The following is a 24,981-nucleotide window of genomic DNA, read 5'->3' on the forward strand; positions in this document are numbered from 1 at the left end:
ATTAGTCCGTTTATTTCATTTTGCTGGTAGGTTATTCAGTCTTTAGGACTTTTGAATCTATAATCCAAAGAACTTCTTAAAAAGAAAGAGCTTATTTTATTCATAGCTCCATCCATTTCCATGGCATCTAATAATTCTTTTCAGTAATGCGTTTCATCATTTAAAGTTGAACTAAAACATACCAACTTGGAGGAAAAAAGGAAATAGTGGATTTATTAGTCTTTTTATTAAACATAAAGCTATACTGATAACCTGGCAGCAAAATGTCATCTGCATTTTTAATGTGAGCTTCTCAGCATGTCATCACAGAAATCATTTTAGTGATCACCCAATAGATGCTTGTGGTCCATACCAAAAGTGTTGCTATGGTTCTGTCATATGATCAGCAAATGTCACCAAGCACAATAAAGAAATTTTATCTTCTCTAGGAGCTAGGCAATCAAATTTATCTTCAACATCACAGCATGATTAAATTGAATAGTGATCTCTTCATACCAGCTTCATGTCTATACCTCATTTGTCTTGTGTTAACTGCTCTAGTAGTCTCAGTTTTGCATCCAATGTTCACTTTTCATTTTGTGTTTGTGCTGTGTCATTTCATTTTAGTAAGTTTGGAAACGCTCATTTTCATCCTGAATTAATGTCGCTGAGCTCAATCACTGGAGATAGATTATTAATACATTCTTGAGACTTGATATTCAATTTTTATATTTCTAATTATTGAAAACTTGGCCCTCATCGATTTTTTAAAAATAAGCGAAATGTAAGATTAAAAAAACAAAGCAATTGCCTTTTTATCCTTTGAAGGTCTCTGACCCATTTTTAAAATGTATTTAAAAGTGAAAATTTCCATAAACTCTGAAGAGATTGCAGTCAGTTTTAATACAGTGTGCTCTAAAAACATGAATTAAATGGAATCACATACTTTGTTTAGAAGATCATTTTCAAAACTAGATTTTATCTGATCTGATTTGACTGTTTATAGAGAGTGTTATTTAAAGTTTTACTTTGGTTTACTACTGAAGAAAAGCAGTGAAAAGCTCCTCAGCCATGTTAATTCTCTTGCATGTAATGTAAAGAATTGACACAAATATCTTGCTTGGTTATGCATGCAATAATTCAAATAAACCAAACTATTATCATTTTTTGTATTTTAATCAGCACTGTGGCTGCTTATTCTTACTAGTAATAGAGCTCAATGCTGAACATTACTCTAAAATATGTCAACATAAAGACATCAGTCACAAAGGTTCTTTAAAAATTACTGTTTCGGACTTCCCTGGTGGCGCAGTGGTTGAGAGTCCGCCTGCCGATGCAGGGGACACAGGTTCGTGCCCCGGTCTGGGAAGATCCCACATGCCGTGGAGCGGCTGGGCCCGTGAGCCATGGCGGCTGAGCCTGTGCGTCCGGAGCCTGTGCCCCGCAACGGGAGAGGCCACAACAGTGAGAGGCCCACGTACCGCAAAAATAATAATAATAATAATAACTGTTTCTAAAAGAAATAATAACAAAAGTAGTCAGAAAAGAACACACATCTGACGAGTATTTGTGACTCCTTGATTTGTTCATAAACTACATATTAAAATGGAATTTTAAACCCAATTGCTCTTAGAATTGATTGTTGTCGTCTACACTCATAGTAATAATTATTATCAAAATGATTTTTGGTCTTTCAAAATTTGTTACATGTGCTGTTTTTATTTTAGTGTTGATGTGAAGTGGTGATAGTTTGGTTTATATACAGATGCATGAATATGAGCTGCAGAGTATTCTTTTATTGAATTAAAGTTTAACTTGAAAGAAGTTAGTGTAATGCTTTAGTTTCTTGATATTTCTAACAATTTTGATATTTTTCCTTTTTGTTAATGATGACATTGGGCCTTGGTGAACTTTGATCCCTATCCAGGTCCTACAGGTTAGCTCCTTAACTCCAAAGTAGTATCTGCATGAAGTATGAAACTTTTCTTATATTTATATATATATATATGTATGTGTATATTATTTATATACACATATATAGTGTATGTATATGTGTGTATATAGGTGTATATACACCTGTACCTAATATTTTCAAGTGTTTGAATATATTTTAAGAGCATATATGCCAATTCAATTCTTACATGTTGATCTATCTCTGAAAGTTGTCAGGAACTTGCAGAGTCCAGTTTTTCTGTCTATTGGAATAACTCAAAATTACCTAATTAGGAAAACTGATTTATCATTTTAAAATTCATATATTTGTGTCATTTTTAGTTGAAAATTTTTAGTACTCAAAAGTATATTGTATACTATTTTACGTTTACCTTTAGAGTGTATTTCCTATTTTTGCCTCGTATCTGTTAATGTAAATGAAATATTCTTCAAAAAGACATTCTTTTTAAACAATAATATGTATTATCAGATCCTGCAAATACGCAATTCTTGACGAGCCATACCTCTTGTAATTTTTCAAACCATCCCATCTTCACATTTTGGTTTGTCACAAAGTTCTAAATTCTGCTGCTATGTAAATGGACTAATAGGCACAGAGTAAATAAAAAAGTCAGTGCAACCAGCACAGACTAGAAACCTTTTAATCTTACTTTCATCCTATACATATAAAAAGTACACACCCAAGAAAAGTTACCAAGAGCTGCCCATTAGAAAACTGCTAATTCATATTAAAAGATGTTCACCTAATCAGGAGTAAAAAGAACCACAAATATCTGAGTGTGTTTATTATTTTTCAAGATAAATAGCCCTTTTCAAATTTCTAAGGAGGAACTAAAAGGGGAAAAAGTATAATCCTGAGTTCTGGCTATTGGAAATGGCAGGAAATTTTCTCTTCTTATGATTTTAAAATTCATAATTTTTCAAGATTCTTTTTAGGAAGCCGTCTATCTCTGTGTGAATCAATTCCCTGGTTTTTTACTCCCCCACAAACCCATCATTTCATATAACCATAGATTATCGATCTAGAAGGACCTCATTTTTACATTTGTCAAAGAGGTATTCACAAGGCATTTGTTGATGATAGCAAGACAGATTTTATTCAAGACTATTGAATTAGGGAAGAGACTATTGTAATAGGAGAGACTGAGCTCAGCTCTGAGTACAACAAAGTCAAATGGAGATTTATAGTCCACTAGCAGAGTGAAGGAGTCAGTGGATGAAAAATTACTAAAAGGAGACATCAAGGGTAAGCAGATTCTTGCTAAACTGGCCTGTTAGAGTTCTCGCTAAAGGCAGTCCAAGGACTTACACATCAGGATAAGCAATGAGGAACTTGATCAGATATCAAGGGTGGGGAGGCTCTCCCTAAACTGACTTAGCAGGATTCTTGCTGAAACTGGACTCAACAGACCAAGGCCAGGGGCCAAGGGGTGAGGCCTAGTTGAGAAGAGGGCTCAGAGAAACCTGTCTAAAGTTTAGTCACAGATGAGGAAACTAAGGCCCAAAGAGGTTAATAAGCTTGCTCCAGGTCATATTGTTAGTTACTGGCATAGCTGGGAATCTGACTTGGGGCTCTCCAGTACTCCGTTAAGTGTCTGTTCTACTAGTAACATGTATCATCTTTCCACAAAGGCAGTTACATAGCTTGATGCTTATGATCTGGCCTCTTATTCTAGTTATAAATATGATAAATGATGGAGCAAAGCTGCTTCTGCCATTTTAGGAGACTCTTATAGATAGCAGACTGGGCCTTGACTTCGCTTTCTTGTTTTCTGTTAACTCAAAAGCTCCATCAACCCCTACTAACTGCTTCTTGTGTTTTTCCTAAATGGATGTCATCAAAAAGTTTAAGACAAACACATGATATTTAACTATTGCCAAGATAAAGAGAAGACTAGGGTATTCTTTGAAGTAATTTTGAGTCCTGTCCTATCTGACTTACATAGAAGTCTGCTGCCTTGATCACTTCCAGACTTTACTGTCAGCTAGAATATTGTTTTCTTCTGAGGCACTAGAATATATTCAAAGAAGAAAAAGGAAAGTAGCCACATTACTTTAAAACTGATTTGACAACTTATTTACCAGATGTACTCTAAATTACATAGTTATTGGAATCTGGTATCTGCAGCGTTCTCTTCTTTGCAACAGTTGAAGACTACAACCTTAAGTGGAAACTGGATTTAAAATTTACCAGTCAATTCATCAGCTTATCTTTAGTTATTACCACGTATATACAAGACTTGAGATTTTTGTTTTATTTTGTTTTTCAGCTAAACTTTGTTAGATCATTTGAGAAATAATGGATTGAGAGCCTCATGTACAAAATTGACTTGGCATATAACTCATTAAAATGTTACCTTTTAGAAATTAAAGTCTTAGAAGTTTTGCTATGATATGATCTGAAGTTTTCCTTGTTACTTACTCAGACTGAAATATCATATAGTTCAATGACATATTTTTCTAAGAGTTCTTGTTTTGGTCCTTCTATATCAAACACATATATAAAATGTCTTTACTCAAACTCTGAATTATCTTTGGTAGGAATTCTAATTTATCTAGCTAATTGTGTTGCCAGACTGCTCAAAGTGTTGTCTTGAGTCAGTTTGCTGTATGTGATTTAGAAACCATTTAAACAAACAGAAACTGATTTTTGGCCTCCTGAATTTCAAATCGTCAAATGCTTTAAAAGTTTTATCACTAGGTAGTAATAGCAATGTTTTATATTTATATGACATACCACCATTTATATCATGTAACATACTTTCATTATAAGCTCCTTGAAGGCAGAATTTGGGTCTAGCTAATCTTTGAGTTCCCTGTAGCATCTTTCACATGGCAGATATCAGGTCAACATTTTTTTAAATGAATTTGATCTTTAAAACAACTCTGAAGGAGTTTAGGGCAGACAACACTATTCCCATTATGTGGGTGAGAAAACAAGCTCAGAGAGATTGAATTACCCAGAATCCCATAGATATAAGTAGTAGAGCCAAGAATAGATCCTAGGTCTTCTGATTCCTAGGATTCAGGGCTCTAGCACAATTTATTCTCTCTGCTAACCTCAGTGCTTATAAATCATAACAAGACTTGTAAGAAAAGGAAATTGTGTTTATAGTCAATTAACATTAACCAAGGGTTGTCCTGTTTGTAGGCTTTTTATCTTTTTATTTAATGATCCTTCTTTTAATAGTTAATAGCCTATTTTAATATGTGCATTGAATAATATAAAGTAAATGTGATATTTTCTGTGGTTTGGGGTGGGATATTGCATGCCAAAATATTTTGAAGTGCCCCTTCACTGATGGTCTTCATATCTTTGGAAAATTCGAACTCAATAGTGAGCAAACATATATTGTCTTTTTGTCTTTGAGTAACTTATTACAAGTAATAATGCACAGAAGAACGCCTCTTGACGGATTATTTTTAAAAATCACTATCTGGCTTCATGGAATGATTTTCAAAGAAGACAAACAGAAGTACAGTTGGTAATGGCCATTGTATACTCGTGTTTTAATTTCTCTATTTGATCACCTATGATCTTTGTATATTTGTCTAATAAGGCCTTTAAATTTAACTGTAGCTCCTTGGAGCAGCCTGCACACACCAATAAATTTGCACCTCATGTTTTTACTAAAGAATGGCAGAGGCCAAGATAAACTTTTACCCAAAAGTTTTACCCAGAGGAATAGAAGGCTATCAGTGAAGTGGTACTACCTTTCCAACTTTAATGTTTTGAAGGTGCTAACTTTTGGAAAGCCACTGTAGCAGTGTTAACATGTCTTCAGTAGAGTTTTGCATTTTTTGCATTAATGAAAATTAGCAGCTTATTTTCTAGAATAAGGTCTATTTTAAAATATTTGGCTCTCTATACTCCTGTAGGGTCCTGTTTGCATACTGATTACGCTGTAGGTATAAGAAATGCTGGCAAAGAGGATTATTGTTTAACTTGTGCTATAATGTGAACCACTTCTAACTCATAATCTTATTTTGTACTGTGTGATGTCTGATACTGCTAACATCGATCTTTGGGCTTTGGTGAACTCTGATCTTCCCAGGTTTTCAAGGTTAGACTCTTCACTGGTCAATTCTTTTTTTTTTTTTTTAATGCTTTGTATGTGTGACAAGAGAAATGCACTTTTTTTGCTATAATTCAGAAGTCATTGAAGAGTGCTGTTATCCTCAAATACTACCTGCTCTGGTATTTAACATTTTGGTGAAGGTAATGTGACTTGTTTATAATCAAGTTTGAAATGACATTAGGTCTTTGTGGTTTCAATTATTTATAATAGGTAATTCATACATAGAAACATGTTAAATTTTAAGTGGAAATACACTTATTTTTAAGACTGCATTAAGATATTCAGGCAGGCATCTGGCCCATTTGTAACCTCTGTATATTGATTTTATTTTCTTGAATTTTTGTTCCTTGAGATTGATCAGATCTGTGTTTTCATGGCTATTTTCAGTAATGGAAGAGGGTAACTACTGAGTATTGTTAAAAATAAATCTTGTATCATTAGCAAATCAGTAATTTAAATTTGAGAGACTCTAGAACAACAGGTCTGAATTAATAACATGTAAATTTCCCCAAATTTCCTTTTAATTGCAAACAGAGCAATGCCCAAAATATGCCTACTTTTTTTCCAAATGATAACAATGTTCTGTTTACTTTTCAAACTGGGGAAGCAGGGTGTAAAATGTTCCTTTTCTTCTTCCTCTTACTCTTACCCTAGTCATTGTTAGGCTGATTCACAGATAGTTTACTTTTCTCTTAATGACCTGATTTGCTACCTGATTTCTAGTCCAAATTATACATATGGATGAGACTAACAATTTTTCTTAGAAAACCCTATCAAGGGGTTTGAACTCAGAAGTTGTTTTTAATTTGTTTGTTTAAGTTCAAAGTACCCCAACCCTTTCTTTATGATTGGGAAGGGAATTTCTGAGTGTGTCTGTCTGGTTGCTGGGCTAGGGTGACTATATGATTAAAACTGTTTAAAGATAAAATGATTGTTGTACTGTTGTGAACCTGCTTCCTCTTTCTCATGTGACAGATAGAACACTGTTATATTATGAAATCACATAGATATAGCTGAAAGATTAAAAACAGGTTTATATTTTAAAGATATGTTCTTACCTTCAGTTTTACCAATAATGAAGATAATACTAGTAATAATAATAATTGTTTAAAACTTCTTAAATAATTCTTACTATGTGCCAGGCACTGTGTTTATATATATTATCTTATTTAATTCTTGGAACAACCTGATAAGGTAGGTACTATTCTTATTTCCATTTTAAAGAAGAGGAAATTGAGGCTAAGATGGTGAATAAACTTATTGAGGTCAAACAGCTAAAGATTAATGGAGCTGGGATTCCAACCCAGCATTCTAGCTCCAGAGTCCGGCATTCATAATCCCTATAGCATGCTGCCTTGTTAGCCTGTAGCCATTGATTCTGGGTCATAAGAGTATTGGAAAGGATAGGATAAAAAATGAGACCTTTTGTGCATGTTGTAAGCATGAACTCAGTATTCTAAATTCATATGCCTATGTTATTTCCTTCAAAAATAATCCCTACATATTTTCCTTTTTTGTTGAAACCAATGAAAAACTAAGATTACTGGAGGAGAGAAGGTATAAGAGCTCACTAGTTGCTGTTCATTATTTGGGGCTTCGTAATTATTTTCTTAAGGCAGGACTACTTAGTCTCCACCTCAGCTATTGCTTAGCACACTGCAGGCAAGGAACAGCTGTTTCGCACCTGGTGAGAAAAATGTGGCCATTTATCAGATCTTCTTGGTTGCTAACGGACCTGATATCTTTATTTAGGAAGAAAAGTTTAAAACACAGAATAAGGAAAGAGCTTACCAAATCCCCTTTTAAATTATTTATTCAGAAGTTATATGCCAAATCCTTTATTTCTCTTCAGAAATATTTAAACTGTAAATAATACAAAACATATTTAAAATAAATTCAAAAGTACTATATTGAATCAATAACTTTCTGACACTAAAATATTCTCATGTATTAAGCATGTCACTAAAATGAAATTAAACAATTAGTTTGCTTAAATAACTATCTTAATTACATAGTAATACAAGCTGAATAAAAGTAACTACTTACAAGTAAAGAAATTTTATTTTAATCACAATGAGACAAATGGTTTGAATCCCTGATTGCCCTACGAAGTGTGGTCATGAACCAGCAACTTTAGCTACAGGACACTAGTTTATCTACAGGGCATTTGTTAGAATGCAAATTCTTGGGCCCCTCTCCAGCCTAACAAGATTCAGAACTCTGGGGTTAGACCCAGGAATCTATTTTAACAAGCCCTCCTGGGTATTCTGATGCATTTCCAATTTGAGAACAGCGTCCTATGGTGTCTCTTTTGGTTCACTTAAACACTTAGGGATTACAGAAGCAATCTTTATTATAATGTCCAAAGTCCTTCCTTTAGATATGAGCTTATTGGATTAAATATATAATAAAATACAAACTAAAAGAGTCTGCAAACCAGTGTTAATAACAAAAAGAACCCAGCCCACTTTACATTACAGAGTCAGCATGGATCTATATATTTAATGTAGTCTGGATTTTATTCTGCAAACTAATAGTATTTAGATGACTAATAGTATTTGGATAATGTAAAAGCCTGACTTTGATGCTATTCTTATGTTATACTGAAATGTGATTATTTGTTTTGCATTATCAAGGTCTACCAGGTCCAGAAGGTCCCCGGGGTCTCCCTGGAATTGGGGGCATTAAAGGAGAGAGAGGAAACCCAGGCCAACCTGGGCAACCTGGTTTGTCTGGTTTGAAAGGAGATCAAGGACCACCAGGACTCCAGGTAGGAAATGGGAGTATTTGGTGAGGAAGGGGTGTGGGTGCTTGCATTCCAAATGAGAATTCCAAATTGCATTATTTTAATTAGCATTTACTGGTCAAAGCTCTTGACTAAGCTATATATATATATATATATATATATATATATATATATATATATATATGGGAGCATTGCATATGGAGGAGTAGTCCTTCCATAGAGAAGTAATCATGGTGAGTGTGGGGATATTTTAGACTTTGAAATTAGATAGAGTTAGGGTCAGATTTCAGCTCCTCTGTACACTTCTACTTTGTGTCTGTGAGGAAGGCAGACAGACACTTTGTGTTTCTGTCTTTACCTGTAAAAAGAGAATAATAGCATATCCCCACGTCTGTGTTCATGTGTTTTCCACCTTCGTTTGAGTGACCCAGAAAGTCACATACTTCTTTATGGATCCTCAAAGCTTCCTTCTTTCATTCAGGAGGATTGTTGTTAGATTTTGCAGCCAACAGAGTCTGGGCTCAGTCTTTTAACTCTGATGGCTGCTTTATAGCAGAAAAAAATATCTAAAGAAATTGTCCTTAAAGCTTTCCAACAACTAACCATTTTTTCCTGTTATCACTATTCTTCTAGACATCTAGACTTAAAATTTTAATCTTCTCTTTATTCATTCTCTACTCACTTCCTACCTCATTCATTTCCCATGTCCTTCCAGTTCACATGTCACTATGCCTGATTCAAGACTACTGTCTGATACCAACATTTTATAAATCTGGTATTGTCGAGTTCTGTTCATTTTCTTTCATGCAAGTTCTTACATTTGCACCTTTCTAATTTTTGTTTGGAAATAATGTTAAACTTAAAGGAAAATTGCAAGAATGGTGAAAAACCACATTTACCCAGATGAACCAGTTGTTAATGGCTTGCCCCATTTGCTCTCTGTATGTATGTTGTGTGTGTATGCGTGTGTGTGTATAATCATGTACTTTTTTCTGAAATATTTGGGAATAAGTTGTATCTATCATGTCCCTTTATCACTAAATACTTCAGTGTGTAATATTTCCTAAAATTAAATATGTTCTTTTATATAACCATAGTACAGTTCTCAACTTCAGGAAATTGAGCATCGATGTAACATTTTTATTTCTGCCCACATGTTCTAATTGTATCAGTTGACTTAGTAATATCCTTTATAGCATTTTTCCTCATCCAAAATAAGATCCAGACCAAACTATGCGTTGCATTTAACTGTTATATCTCTTTATTCTCCCTCAGTCTGAAACAGTTTCTAAACCTATTTTTTTCTTTCATAACCTTGACATTTTTGAAGAAATGTAGCCCGTTCACATTTAAAAAAAAAAAAAGAATGTTTCTTCTTTTGTCTGCTGTTTCTTCATAATTAGATTCAGGTTATGTATCCCCAGTTGGAATACTCCATGAGTTGTGTGTTCTCAGATATGGAGGCCCATGGTGTTCATCTGCCCTTCATTAGTTATCTCAATTTTGATCTTCCCATCAAGTTGTTACCTCGTTTCTCCACTGCATGGTTACTATTCTTCCCCTTGTAACTAATAAGCAAAACTACAGGAAGACACATTAAGATAATGCAAATATATATACTATTCCACGTCAAAATTTCTCCCTAGATATAATATCTATTTATGATTTTTGCCTCAACTGTTCAATACTGTGATAGTGGCAACTACCTCCACATATACCACTCAGCCCTACTGTAAGCAAGAGCCTCCCTTCTCTTCTATTTACTGTCTATTTGTTATCATTATGGACTCATAAATTCTCATTCTCTTCAATGATTCATAATTTTTATTCTATTATTACTTATTTTGATGCTCGACCTGTCCTAGATTTGGGAGCTCCTTCAAGCTGGATCCTGTGACTTTCTGACGTGCCCCCCGTTTTAAAGTTCTTTCTTACGTTTGGGCATAAGATGTTCCAGCCTTGCCTCTTTTTTCATTACTACTAATAAGAGCTTCATCGTTCCACACTTATTTTCCCTTTAGATCCATTCTTGAGTTATTTTCAACTCTTCTTCTTCCCATTGTTTTCCTGGGTCCTCAAACCCACTATATTTTTTTGCTTAGTCTTTCAGACTTTATCATTTCTTAGATTCTAATTCACACACTTACCACATCAGGGCTACACTAAAAAAGAAGTGCCGGGCTTCCCTGGTGGCGCAGTGGTTCGGAGTCCGCCTGCCGATGCAGGGGACACGGGTTCATGCCCCGGTCTGGGAAGATCCCACATGCCGTGGAGCGGCTGGGCCCGTGAGCCGTGGCCGCTGAGCCTGCGCGTCCAGAGCCTGTGCTCCACAATGGGAGAGGCCACAACAGTGAGAGGCCCGCGTACCGCAAAAAAAGAAAAAAAAAAGTGCCTTTGTTAATGATAGTAAAATAATAACTAAATTTATTAAGTATACATCATATGCCAATCAGTTTTCTAAGTACTTAATATGAATTATCTCATGTAGTCCTCACAACAACTTCATGGAGTAGATACTATTATTTTCTGTATGTTAGAGGTGAGAAAATGATGCGTCAAAGAAGTTAAACAACTCAAGGTCACATAAGCTAATAAGAGGTGAATTGGGTTTTGAATCCTGGAAGTCTGACTCTAGAGCCAGTGCTACAAATCACCACCTATGCCCTCACTTCCTTCCCTCCCCCCAACTTTTTTCTAAAATTAATGATTTTATTTATTCAGGGTAATCCTGGACGGCCAGGTCTCAATGGAATGAAAGGAGATCCTGGTCTCCCTGGTGTTCCAGGATTTCCAGGTATTTGAAGGGGTGTTTGGAAGTTTCCCTCTTTACATTAAACTACTTTGGGAGAAGACACCCATTTTCTGATTTGGCTGGGTAAAGGCTGTGGCCCTGTTGCTTTGCTGTGCAATTGTGTGTACCTTCTTTGCAGGCATGAAAGGACCCAGTGGAGAACCTGGTTCAACTGGCCCTGAGGGGGATCCAGGACTTATTGGCCCCCCAGGTAAGAGTTATTTCTGAAGCTAGTTATACCTGATACTTAAACTCATTGAAGAATTTGAAAGTTTGCATTCTGCCTTTCAACCAAAACTTTCAGAGTCTCAGTCCCCAACAACTGAGGGGAAATAGGCAGGACTCTCCCTCTATGAACTAATCTTCTCAAGCTCTCTATTTCAATAATGTAATATCAGGAGCAGACCTTTTAAGTTTAAGGTAGATGCAGGACCAACAAGAATGCTTCAATGAGATTTTTATTGACCTTTATACTAACTTTCCCGTATTCACTTGAATAGATCACAAGAGCAAGTCACATAAGTATGTTTGTATATTTTTAATATGAAAAGAGTTCTTTTTGCTGAGAGACTTAAAGAGGTTTCCTGTAAACTGTGAAACAGAGCATCTACTAAATTCCTCTACTAGTTAGTTCAGTGGGTCCCTTGACAAGCACAACAAACAAGAACTGCAAATGATGTTAGAATCAGAATGGACTCTACAGAAAATAGAATTGTCTAACCTTGACACCAGTGTTCACAGATTTGCAGTGGATTAGATTTTCTTGTAACCGAGTCATGATTCAAGGCTTGAAAATTGAGACAATATGCCTAATTTGTCCATGGACCCTAAGAAAATTATTTATTTTTTCAGCCTTTTGGGTGAGATAATGATAATTTTCCCAAACAGATTTCTGTTGGACATAGCAAATTCTAATACATGTAACTTGTTTCTCTCAAACCAATTCTTATTCTGATCTGAGGTTACTTTGGCATCCGTTCTTTCCGACCTTTCTCTTCCCTACCTTCAACTTCATGTGCTTTGCCTCTTAGGCCCCCCTGGATTACCTGGTCCTTCAGGACAGAGTATTGTAATCAAAGGAGATGCTGGTCCACCAGGGGTTCCAGGCCAGCCTGGATTAAAAGGTCTACCAGGACTACCAGGACCTCAAGGTTTACCAGGTACCTTTGTAGATCATCTTTTTAAGCCTTATGTATTTGAAAACATTTCCCTCATTCTTCTTTCACTTGTTAGAGTTTGTCTCTGACGATAGGAGTCTCAGCAACTAGTAGAATACCAGACCACTAGGTTCCATTTCCTTTTCTCCTTGAAAGTGTTCATTTCTCATGCCCTAATTTCTTTTAGGCCCAGTCCAATTTCTTTTAACTCCTCTGGCTATCCTAACTTGAATGATTAGGTTAATGTTGTTAAAATCTCTGTAATGAAATTAATATGCATTTAAGATATGGTGCTTTCTCTACCCCAACCACAAGAAGGATAGAAGGCTGATTTGGTGGGCTATCAGTTCCCCACTGTGAGGCCGCCTGATTTTCAAACTAAATCCTATCTAGTTGGCCATTTGACTCTATGCTTGCAGCCAACTTTGATTAAAAAGAAAGCTAGAAACTAACTTGTCTTTCTGTTTTATCAGGTGGCTTAATAGCAGTTTTTTCATAAATAAAGTGTACCAGGCAGTAACAGCCTTGCCTATGGTGAGATATATAACAAAAGTTGGCCTTGCGCTCTATCTTGTTCTGAAGGCGAGGAGAACACAACTGCCATATTATGGAAATCTCCACAGAGGCAAATGAATTGTTTAAAATTAAAGCTAAATCCTTGTCTGCTTCTTTTGTCCTGGGCTTGAGCTGAATTAAAGACAAAACCAGATTATGACTTCAGTGACACTCGAGGACCTAAGTGTCCCAAATCTATCTGGATGTGGATTTATTCTACCCACATTTGAAAACCCTACTTCATTTTCCTATAGGTCCAATTGGCCCTCCAGGAGATCCTGGACGCAATGGACTCCCTGGCTTTGATGGTGCAGGAGGGCACAAAGGAGACCCAGGTTTACCAGGCCAGCCAGGTGAGACATGCTGCTGATACTAGTTTTTAAGTCTGGGGGACCTCTGGACATACGGCCTCCGATTGAAGCTGTGAGAGCCTCCTCTTGAGAGAGCATAGCTAGGTAGGGAGTCTGTTGCTTGGGAAAAACGGGATGACACAGATGTGCCAATATAAGAGAAGCATAGAAAGGTGTTTTTATTTATGTGTTTAGGGCACTGGAAAACCCAGCTTTTCCTCAAAATGAGGATTTTCCAGGTACTCACTGTACTTAACTTCTGATAATTTTCAATGTTTTTTGAATAAATTTATTTATTTTATTTATTTATTTTTGGCTGCGTTGGGTCTTCATTGCTGCGCGTGGGCTTTCTCTAGTTGCGGCGAGCGGGGTCTACTCTTCGTTGCGGTGTGTGGTCTTCTCATTGTGGTGGCTTCTCTTGTTGCGGAGCCCGGGCTCTAGGTGCGTGGGCTTCAGTAGTTGTGGCACATGGACTCACTAGTTGTGGCACGCAGGCTCAGTCGTTGTGGCTCATGGTGCACGGGCTTAGTTGCTCCGCAGCATGTGGGATCTTCCCGGACCAGGACTCGAACCTGTGTCCCCTTCATTGGCAGGCGGATTCTTAACCGCTGCGCCACCAGGGAAGTCCCTCAATATGTTTTAACAACTTTAGATAATATAAATATAACTCTAAATAATATAAACATAAAGGTTTGTATTGGTAAAAACTAGCAGCGGCAACAAGGCAGGTTGGTGATAACTGTGTTGCTCCTAGAACCAACACCCTCCTGTTTCATTAACTGTATTTCTAGGGAAGAAACAAGTTAGTGCCATCTTCATCACATATATGGGCATTGCTGTCAAATTCCCCCAAATGAAAATCTATACATACAGTGGCCAAAGGCCTGTAAATAGAGAAAATTTTTAAATAAGCTCAAGTCGAGTGGCCAAATGGAGAATGGGAACCAGTGGTAGATTGAAATTAGACATTTTGAAAAGTTTCCTTAGAGTACCCAGCCTATTCTCTAAACAAAAAGGTATGCGTGAGAATAATTCCCCAGACAGATTCAAAGGAAAATGTTTATCAGCACTGAAGCTGGCAGGTTGATGGCAGCCACACCCCTCCTTTCTCGTTGAGGAACAAAACAGCAGGCTGAAATTTCGTCATGGAGTTTGCACTCCTTTAGTACAGCAAGAGACTAGATAACACAAACCCCCCAAATAAGCATCACATTTTCCCATCTAATGTTCCATTCACTCAGTATTTATTTAGTGCCTAATGTCATCAACCAATTTCAGAAGAAAAAGAATACATTTAAATCTCTTTGAGGGCAGGGACTGTATTTTATTTATCTCCAAATCCATGATATCTGACAATGCCTTTGTAGACATTCTATAAATATTAACTGATCAAACAAGGTCATAATGTTGTGTCGATAGCCATAATAGGGAATGAGAGCTTACTTAATTTGTATACTGATGATTCTTTGGAAATAGGTATCCGTGGTTTGGATGGTCCCCCCGGGCCAGATGGATTGCAAGGTCCCCCAGGTCCCCCTGGAACCTCCTCTGTTGCCCATGGATTTCTCATCACACGTCACAGCCAGACAACAGATGCACCACAATGCCCACAGGGAACTATCCAGGTTTATGAAGGCTTTTCTCTCCTGTATGTACAAGGAAATAAAAGAGCTCACGGTCAAGACTTGGGTGAGATAATCAGCATCTTATTTCTTACTATGCATTTTGTTTTTGTTTTGAAAATCTTGTTGGGTTCTAGAGTAGCCTTGGCCAAAGTGTCTCTCTCTATTCTTTTGGGGCTTCTAAACTGAAGATCATGTCAAGGGCAGCTGAATATATTCACTATATGTTTTAAATAAATAATATTTAACTTTAAACTAAAAGCATTGATTAGCTAGTGTGAGGTACAATTCTTGGCCTAAAGCAAGGCATTTGGAAAGGGCCATATGTACTTTTGTTAGCTTAGTTATTGAGGAAACAGATTCTCTGGGCCCTCTATAGTATAGCAGCTGCTTAAGTGGGCAGTGTTCGTAACTCATGGGAGATAGTTTCCTCTTTCCTGACACTGGTCTTTATCAAGTTAAAGATAAGTGCTGAAGAGAATCTTGGATTCTAGATCAAAGAAAGTAAGGTCATTGCTTAATTTTGCTAGTTCATGAATAAGCACCTTAGCTTTATAAAGTGTTATCAGAGTAGTTTAAAGCTGTACAAAGCACCATATTTCCATATAGGATCCACTTCATTTAATGTGTTCTCATGCATCTTCTCTATGCTATAGGGTGGGCAGTTTTGTTGATGGGATGAGGCTGGACTGAATGACTTTCAAGACCTCTTCCAAATCCCTAACATTTCTTTTTCTGGAATTCTGACTTTTCATTTTGAGGCCCCATTGTTTGACCTGGGGCTGCCTATTTTAGAAATCACTATCCCTTCTGCCTCCATAAAGACATTTAAGAAGGTAGTCTAGGTCTCCAGTTTCTGGGGTCTCCATAGTAAGAGGCCTTCTGAAGTCTCTTTACCTGGGCCATTCTGTGAAAACAGTTCTGCAGCAACAGAGACCTCCAGAGGTCTGCTGTGCTCACTCTGTTCCAGGGCACATGGCCACACCTGCCAGGCACATCTACCTACATGGAAGCCAGTAGTCACAGGTCATTTTAAAGAGCCTAATAAAGTAGGAGTTTGCCAAACAACTTTCTTCTTTCTCTTCTACTTCTCTTTTTTTCCTTTTCATTTTCCCTCTGCTACTTTTCCTTTTCTCTTTTGCTTTCTTTATGTAGCATCTTTTTCTAATTTTAGAATCAACAAATCTTTATTATGAAAATACTCTTATCTTTTAGATAATTTTCTCTAGTTTTTCTCCCATAAACTTTTTTTTTTTTTTTTTTTTGGCGGTACACGGGCCTCTCACTATTGTGGCCTCTCCAGTTGCGGAGCACAGGCTCCGGACGCACAGGCTCAGCGGCCATGGCTCATGGGCCCAGCCGCTCTGCGGCATGTGGGATCTTCCCGGACTGGGGCACGAACCCGTGTCCCTGCATCGGCAGGCGGACTCTCAACCACTGCGCCACCAGGGAAGCCCTCCCATAAACTTTTTCTCCTTTTATTCCGTTCTCTCTTTACTGTCAGAGTCTAGCTTATACCCATAATCAAGCTTATAAACTTCAAATCTCTAACCTATCTAGTGAATAGAAAGCATTAGAAGTTTTTGAACATCATGAAATTCACAAATGTAATGCAAAGAAAAAATGGGATCTCTTACCCTGTATATCACTATAACTTTTCAAAATGTGTGTATCTGGTCAAATGAGACCCATCATAGTAGGTATTCAGACGCAGAGGCTATAAACTGGCCCTGACTCAGGTACAGCTTATGCCTCAGACATAGGAAGGCCATGATAGGGCCCAAGATCCCAAGTGTGATACTGGACTGCAGGGTCTATGCTTAGAGCTCACTCAAGGATCAAACTGGAGATATCTTGATGGCTAAGCAAAGAATAGTTATAGGTTTGATGTTAAGGAAACAATCACCTGATTAAGTAAATACATAGTCTCTGCTGGATTAGTGAAAGGATTATGGTGTATAAAAAAGAGGGTGGAGGAAACACACTGAATACTAAAACTGTTCTGTCTGGGAGAAAAAAAGCATACTAGGAACCATTAGTCTATAGTTTTAATAGAGGCATTGAGAGTTCATGAGATCACAGTCTCTTTGAATGTTTAGAAACTATAACCAGAATTCTGCATCATTATAGGTAGCCTACAGCATAAATACAACCAAACACCCATGTTCTCATCATTATGGGCATTCCTTTTATGCACATCTTCCTTTTCTTTCTGAGACCAGGGATATTTCCATCTCTGTCCCTGATTAGTAATGTTAGTTTTATTTTTAAATTACTTTATAATTTAAAAGTACTTTCATATTCATTATCCAATTTGATTTTCACAACTGTGATCAAGAATGATATAGGACAAGTATTGTATTTTTCCACTATGCGCACCCACATGCACGCGCACGCGCACACACACACACACACACACACACACACACAAACTGGCTAAGCGGTTAAGTGACTTATTCAAAACCACACACTCAGAAAGTGATGGAGATAAGAATTGACTCCAACACCTACCAATTCTTTTTTTTTATTGAAGTATAGCTGATTTACAATGTTGTGTTAATTTCTGCTGTACAGCAAAGTGATTCAGTTATACATATATATGCATTCTTTTTTATATTCTTTTCCATTATGGTTTATCTCAGGATACTGAATATAGTTCCCTGTGCTATATACAGTAGGACCTTGTTGCTTATCCATTCTATACATAATAGTTTGCATCTACTAACTTCAGACTCCCAGCTCAACCCTCCCCAAACCCCCTACCCCTTGGCAACCACAAGTCTGTCCTCTATGTCTGTGAGTCTGTTTCTATTTTGAAGATAGTTTCATTTGTAACACCTACCAATTCTAAACCCATTTGTTTTTCAGTTATGTCAGTTTTGTTATTTGCTCTCACATGACTTTGAAATCATTCACCTCTCTGAACCACTTTTTTCTGAAAAAAGTATAAATTACAATAAATCAATGCTTTTCAACCTGGGGAACTTTTGAAAAGGTTCCTAGGCCCATCCCAAACCTATTATATAAAAATTCCCAGTGATTCTGACAGTCTACCAGTTTTAAGAATTATTGGTCTTTTGTCAGTCACCTTCAGCCTGAGATAAGCATACCCCTTTGGATACATGAGGAATTTCCAATGTATAATTTTAAAGGACTTAGTTTACAAATCCTCAACTTTCATATGTACTTTCTCCTAAAGTCGAACTGCCTGTGTATGTGCTTTGGATAATCTTGTTTCCCACGTCCCCTTTCACTACCACCCATCTCCCACTTTATAAAAGACTCATACTATGGCATATTGCCTTGAAACATGAAAACCTCTAGGGGACAGATTCAGAGGAACAATTCAAAATAATGGCTTTGTTAAAGTCTCCATCAACTCAGGCTCTATAATTCACTTCTAATCCATCTCATTAGGAAATGCATTTCCAATAAATGTTTTCTTTTAACGTTTAGTAATTATCAAAATTTATAATAAACTATCTTTTTGATCAATGTGAATTAGTAATTATTATGATGATGACCATTCAAAATAAAATATTTAACATGTAAAGCCTTAGGGTCACAGAAAGTTTTTAAAAGTTACTTTGAATTTTTGTTTCAGAAAACTATGATTGGATAATCAGTAAAAGACTTTCAAAAATAAAAAAAATACATTAGGATAAAACTGTGTGAGAGAAGTGGAATGGAAATATAATTTCCAAATGCAAAAGGAGCACTGTATAATTTCCAGTTATTAAAGATGAGTTTATGCACTTTTCAAAAGGTTTATTGTTAGGTTTCAAATACTTACATTGGATACATTTAAAAGAGTGATGTCACAGTTTGTTTTTAAATATAAATATTCACAAAACACTACAACTGACAGCTGGCAATGTTGAAATGTGGTTTGCAAAATTCCAGGCTCCGGTATTACAAAGTATAGAAGGGTGGGTTTGAAGCCAAGAGACAATAACCACTAACTTAATAACTGGCACAGTATCAATTTAAACTTCTGACGAAAAATTTGAGATGTCAACTTAAAAATGTGTGAGGGGGTTACATCATTTTTCATCATTCTTTTGTGAGTAAATGAGAAAAGAATGGCCTATCGCTGGTAGAGATAACCTCTATTGCCCCTACCAGCTCAGAAATTTAAAGACTCTAGTTCCTTTCCTTTTTTTTCCCCTTACGTTCTTCCTTTCTCCCTTATTTACTTTTTTCCCTTGTATTATTTACCTGCAAACCTGTCCATGGTTGCTGTGCATATTAGTCAGCACTACAGTTTTCCCTAGGCTTAAAGAGATTGTGAACCCACATAAGACATTTACTGGGGATGTCTTGGAAGAAGCGAGGACAGCCTGGAGAGGAAATACTGATATGATATTATAAGGAATCAGTGTGTGCCTTTCACTCGTCTACAATAAATTACCCAATATTCTCCGTAAGACACCATTGTTTATAAGATGCCTCACCAGTTTAAAAACAGTGCTGGGGAGTATATAATAAGCTACCACAATAAATGTCTACATAAGTTGTAAGATCTGTCCTGATTTTAGAGATGTAAAAATATGAGTAAATGTGCATCTTATAACTGAAGAATTAAAGTATATTTATTATCTAAGAAATGGGGGAAAGTTCCTCTTTAAAAGGTTGTTAGTATGTTAGAAGAAACTAATCATCATGACATTTTTTCTTTTTCTCCCCATTCTTCCCAGGAACGGCCGGCAGCTGCCTTCGTCGCTTCAGTACCATGCCTTTCATGTTCTGCAACATCAATAATGTTTGCAACTTTGCTTCAAGAAATGACTATTCTTACTGGCTCTCCACCCCAGAGCCCATGCCAATGAGCATGGAGCCCCTGAAGGGCCAGAGCATCCAGCCATTCATTAGTCGGTGAGACACTGGTATACCTTTGATTTTTATCAATCTCCAGTTAGTTTAGCTAGTTACTTTAGCTAGTTAGAAATGAGTCCAAAGCTAATAATCTGATCATATTCATCTCAGGTTAGGTAGAGTAGAGGTGCCTTTATAATACTCAGTGCAGTATGTAGTTTGATCCATATTTATCAGGGATCTACTTTTGACCAGGACCCATGATAGACTAGTGTAATACACAAAAAAAGCTCACAGTCTAGTCACTAGGCAAATATATGTAAATTAATATGTATCAGGCTTGGGCTAAGTGCTGCAATAGATCCAGTAAAGTGTTATGAAAGCATTGGGAAAGGGATATTTAATTCCAGCTAGAGAAATCTGAGATGACTATATGGAAGAAATACGTTTTGAACTGCTTAGCCCTTGAAGGATGTAAAGGACTTGAGACACAGGCATTTATAAGGGAGAAAGGCATACTAGGTAGAGAACATTGGAATGGGTTGTAGACTGATAGGTCTAGAATGTAGTTTCTAAAAGTTGCAGAGGGAGAAGAGATCAGAAAGTTAGCTTGGACCTAGACTGTAGAAGGCTTTCAATGTTAGGTTTTAGTTCTGAATTTATTTGGTATGTAATACGGACATCTGACATTTTTGAGCTTTCAGGGAAGATTACAGAAACATCAGTGTATAACATGGATTTCAAAGGGGATAGTCCAGAGGTGGAGAGAGCAGTTAGATTGAGAATATCGCTGTAGTCCTGGTAGGAGTGGATTGGAACTCTCAGTAGGGTACATGTATCACATTAATAGAATAAATAAGATTTGGCATGATTAGTTATGGGAAGGAGAAAGTGGTAGCTGAGACTTGGCGCATGAGTAACTAAGAGGAGGGTGGTACCATTAATAGAGATTTCCTACAGTGTTGCTACATTAGAACCCTAGTTTAACTCGACCTCCTAGGCATGTTAGATATTGCCATTTTCATTCTGATCATGACCTAATTGACCTAGGAGTCTAGTAACCATAAAGGGTGAATCATTGGAAACTCTAGTTTCTTTGACATTGAATATAAAGGTTAAACCTCGTTCAGCCTCTCTTAATAGCAAATTCATGGTGCCCTTTTCAATATATTTGCCCTAATCCTTTGGGAATTCATTTTTTTGTGTGTGATTTTTTTTTTTTGTCAGTCCCAACCTTGGGAATAAAAGATCCCCTAAAGGCATTCCCTATTTTGTAGATAAACTTTACCAAATTGGTTTAGTCATATTTCAAAAGGTACCCTCATGCTCTTTACTAAAGATTTGGTAGACTCAGCTGTGGTTTACTTGATTTTATAGATTTAAGCCACATCTCCAAGTGCCTGGGTACTTGCCCAGCATTCTGGGTATGTTGTACTTCTACAGATATGGCCAAATGGTTAATAAATATCTTTGGGCCAAAAATAATGGGTGGGGATTAAGAAAGTGTCTGTTTCTTGTCTTTTAAAGTTTACTAGACATTGTTCTTACCACAGTTTTAGCATTACTAAATGTCTCCCCTCCAGTTGGGCACTTTGACAGCAAGTAGTATGTGCAGTACACTGAGCCAAACTCTTACAGCAATTATGACATTGACTATAGCAAGTATGGATACAAATTTAGGGCAGAATAGAAAATGAAAATGCTATAGCAGTGGTTCTGTAGTTTCTTTTTAAAAAAGCTTACACTTTTCATTTATAAATTTATTATGTATATTGGGAGACTGGGCTTATGCAAAAGCAATTCTCAAAGTGCATTTTTCTCCTCTTTTTCTGAGCACTGAAGACACCTTAATGGGCTTTTATACCAGGAAGCCTTCCAAAGAAGAGGGACTGCTATTTCCCATATGCTTACCCTGTAGATTGTGTTCCTTCTGCCTTTCCCTTACCAGATGTGCAGTATGTGAAGCTCCGGCCGTGGTGATTGCCGTTCACAGTCAGACCATCCAGATTCCCCGTTGTCCTCAGGGATGGGATTCTCTCTGGATTGGTTATTCCTTCATGATGGTATGCAACACTCTTCCTTGTCTTTGTCATCAAAGCTGACTGTCCGTCATATCTACATTTCTATCTAATATGAGGAATCCCTATCATCTACGTAGTAAGAAGCTTGAACCTCATATAGCTTCTATCCAAGCACTGTGTTCCCTCTCATACATTTGCTGGAACATATTTTCATAATCTGCCTGTTTCTTCTGTTGGATACCTTTGGTGTGGATACTGTTCTGTTACCTCTGGCTCTAGTTCCTTCACTGGCTTTGAATTTTTGGCCCAGCTCAGCATATATCTTTGGATGTTCACTAGGGTATCATGGCACATGGGTATTGTGGCACATTTTCCCTTGTCTTTTCTAGCACACAAGTGCAGGGGCAGAGGGCTCAGGTCAAGCCCTGGCCTCCCCTGGTTCCTGCTTGGAAGAGTTTCGTTCAGCTCCCTTCATTGAGTGTCATGGGCGGGGGACCTGCAACTATTATGCCAACTCCTACAGCTTTTGGCTGGCAACTGTAGATGTGTCAGACATGTTCAGGTAAGGTGCTTATGGCTTTAGTTTAGGTCCTAAGCTTCCTTCAGAGGTGCTAGCGAACAGAGAGGCAGTTCATGGATGGTTTATACCCAACAGATATTAGGAATTTAAAGGACCATGTCGTTTATTCTTGCTTGTTCTCCTCATATACCAGACTCTGGTCAGCAAAGCAGACTTGGCTAATAATACGTATATGTAGTTTGGGATGGCTTGGTAATAATTCTTCAAAAGCAAAACAGAGCAAGGAAAGGTTATGTGACCTGCTCAATAACAAGTGAGCGACTGAAGCTACCCCAGAAATTGAAGCAATAATCTGTGTTGCCTTCCCCAGTCCAGTAGTCTCCTTTCCCAGAATGTTTTCAAGGCTCTCATCCAAGTGTTTGAATGAGTAAGACCACATATGATACATGTACCTCAGGATACTTTATCCTATTGGAATTTTTTTTCAATTTCAATTTATTTTTATATGTTGCTTTTTTGTTATCATTAATATCTTTCTTATGTATTATCTTTATGTAATTGTTATGTGTTATGTATTATCATTTATTCATCATCAATTGCCCAGATCCCTCTCGTTCTAGGACCATTAAAAAAATGTATAAGAGAAAGAGAGGGAGAGACAAATAGACCATTATGACCACTAATGACTCTTAGGCTATAGCAGTCATTGCGTTAGATTGCATTGCTCAGAAGTTAACCAGTAAGTCATCAGAAGAGCTACTGAAACACAAAGAGAATGTTTACATATGAATTTGAACCAAATACCAGAAAAGGCTAATCTGATAATCTTGTTTCTTATTTCCCAGCAAACCTCAGTCAGAAACGCTGAAAGCAGGAGACTTGAGGACACGTATTAGTCGATGTCAAGTGTGCATGAAGAGGACATAACATTTTGAAGAATTCCTTGTGTGTTTTTAAATGTGATATATATATATATATATATATATATATATATATATATTTCCCAGGATGCAATGTCTCACTCTCCCCAACTCTACCACTGCTGCCACCAATGGTGCTACTATATATGACCAGGAGAACATGCTGACTAGTAATCATGAAGATTCAAATGTACCTCAGCAATGTGCCAGAGCAAGGTCTCTATTATTTTTCTACGAACAAAATAAGGAAATGAATTTACTTTTTGGGTCCAGAATGACTTTCCCCAAGGATTATAAGATGAAGATTATATATTTTGCCCAGTAACTAAAATGGCACGTTAAAAATTCAATTAAGAGAAGAATCACACTGAGTAAAATAAAAGACTGCAGTTTGGGGGAAGAATTATTTTTCATGGTGCTACTAATCCTACTGTATCCCAGTTTTTTAATATAAAAGTGTTAAGCTTATTTTGCTCTGTAAGTACAGAATGTGTATATTGTGTAAACAGCCTTTTAGCTCAAAATGTTGAGTCATTTAGATGTGACCTGACATGAATCACTCTTTACAGAAAACTTAGGAAAACCTAGAATACAAACAGCAAGATTTTATATCCATGTTTATCAAAGTGAGAGAATTTATATTCTCGCATCAAGTTATTACCGAGAGTGAATATAACTTGAGTTTTATCCCCTAAGTTCTTATTTGACTTTTTTTAAAAAAATAGGTCATTTTTAGTCACTTTAATCAGAATTTTAAATGTACATGTTACGTACCAAATTATAATATTTAATGAAGTAATTTCTCTTTCGCTGTATTCTCCAAGACACTCTTAACACTAGATGCCCCCAGCTTTGATGTTTCTTACATCTTGTTTTTGCTCATCCCCGACTGGGCAAAGTTCTCCCAAATAATTTTGAGAAACAAAAATGTATTTAAAAAATTGACAGTTCTTTTCCCTGTGCTTTTTATGTAAGAATTATTCTCCTGTGGGCTGTGCTTGTACAAGAGCTGGGAAGACAATACTTAGTCTTCTCTCTTCAATTACAAAGCCAATTGATGTTTCTTACTTTTTTATTTTAAACGTTTTATTATAAATAGTCATAAGAATACCTTATTTCCCTAGCTGTCATCTTCTCACTTAATGTTTTTTAACTCACCAATATCAATTTAATTAAAGATATCATATGTTGTAAGGATGGTTTGTTGTGTATCTCTTCAGGCTATGTGTAAAAATCTGCTCATTTACAGATAGACTACACATCTGCACATCAACAGGTAGTCTGCCTTCTCAGAGAATCATTTAGAGCAGTTCTAAAGCAAAAGGAGTTTCTGCAGACTTTGATCACTCTGATACCTGATAGGAGACATAGTAATGTACTTTTTCCAATGAAGAAAACAACTCCTTGGAAAGTATTTTTGAGGTAATAAATTTATTAACAGCATTGTGTTGATGGCTGAGAAAGGAAGCAGAA

General features: G+C 36.8%; 1 protein-coding gene across 3 annotated transcripts in view; it reads left to right on the forward strand.

The window, feature by feature from the left end:
• The window catches only part of COL4A5 (collagen type IV alpha 5 chain), a 218,174-nt gene extending 193,468 nt beyond the window's left edge, over positions 1 to 24,706 (forward strand). The window contains exons 42-52 of one of the 3 annotated variants that reach the window (XM_027089423.1): positions 5,988 to 5,996; positions 8,648 to 8,781; positions 11,479 to 11,551; positions 11,688 to 11,759; positions 12,580 to 12,708; positions 13,515 to 13,613; positions 15,087 to 15,299; positions 19,930 to 20,107; positions 21,996 to 22,110; positions 22,458 to 22,630; positions 23,434 to 24,702. In XM_027089423.1, coding sequence (XP_026945224.1) covers positions 5,988 to 5,996; positions 8,648 to 8,781; positions 11,479 to 11,551; positions 11,688 to 11,759; positions 12,580 to 12,708; positions 13,515 to 13,613; positions 15,087 to 15,299; positions 19,930 to 20,107; positions 21,996 to 22,110; positions 22,458 to 22,630; positions 23,434 to 23,515 — 1,277 coding nt within the window. In that variant the 3' untranslated portion in view covers positions 23,516 to 24,702. Of the gene's footprint in view, positions 1 to 5,987; positions 5,997 to 8,647; positions 8,782 to 11,478; positions 11,552 to 11,687; positions 11,760 to 12,579; positions 12,709 to 13,514; positions 13,614 to 15,086; positions 15,300 to 19,929; positions 20,108 to 21,995; positions 22,111 to 22,457; positions 22,631 to 23,433 lie in introns of all 3 variants that reach the window. The other 2 variants (XM_027089424.1, XM_027089425.1) reach the window with 2 other exon arrangements.
• Positions 24,707 to 24,981: the final 275 nt, after the last annotated feature.

Source organism: Aethalodelphis obliquidens, unplaced genomic scaffold (genome assembly GCF_003676395.1).
Source record: "Aethalodelphis obliquidens isolate GAN/ISIS:26980383/991018 unplaced genomic scaffold, ASM367639v1 scaffold66, whole genome shotgun sequence".
In the NCBI taxonomy this organism is placed as follows: domain Eukaryota; kingdom Metazoa; phylum Chordata; class Mammalia; order Artiodactyla; family Delphinidae; genus Aethalodelphis; species Aethalodelphis obliquidens.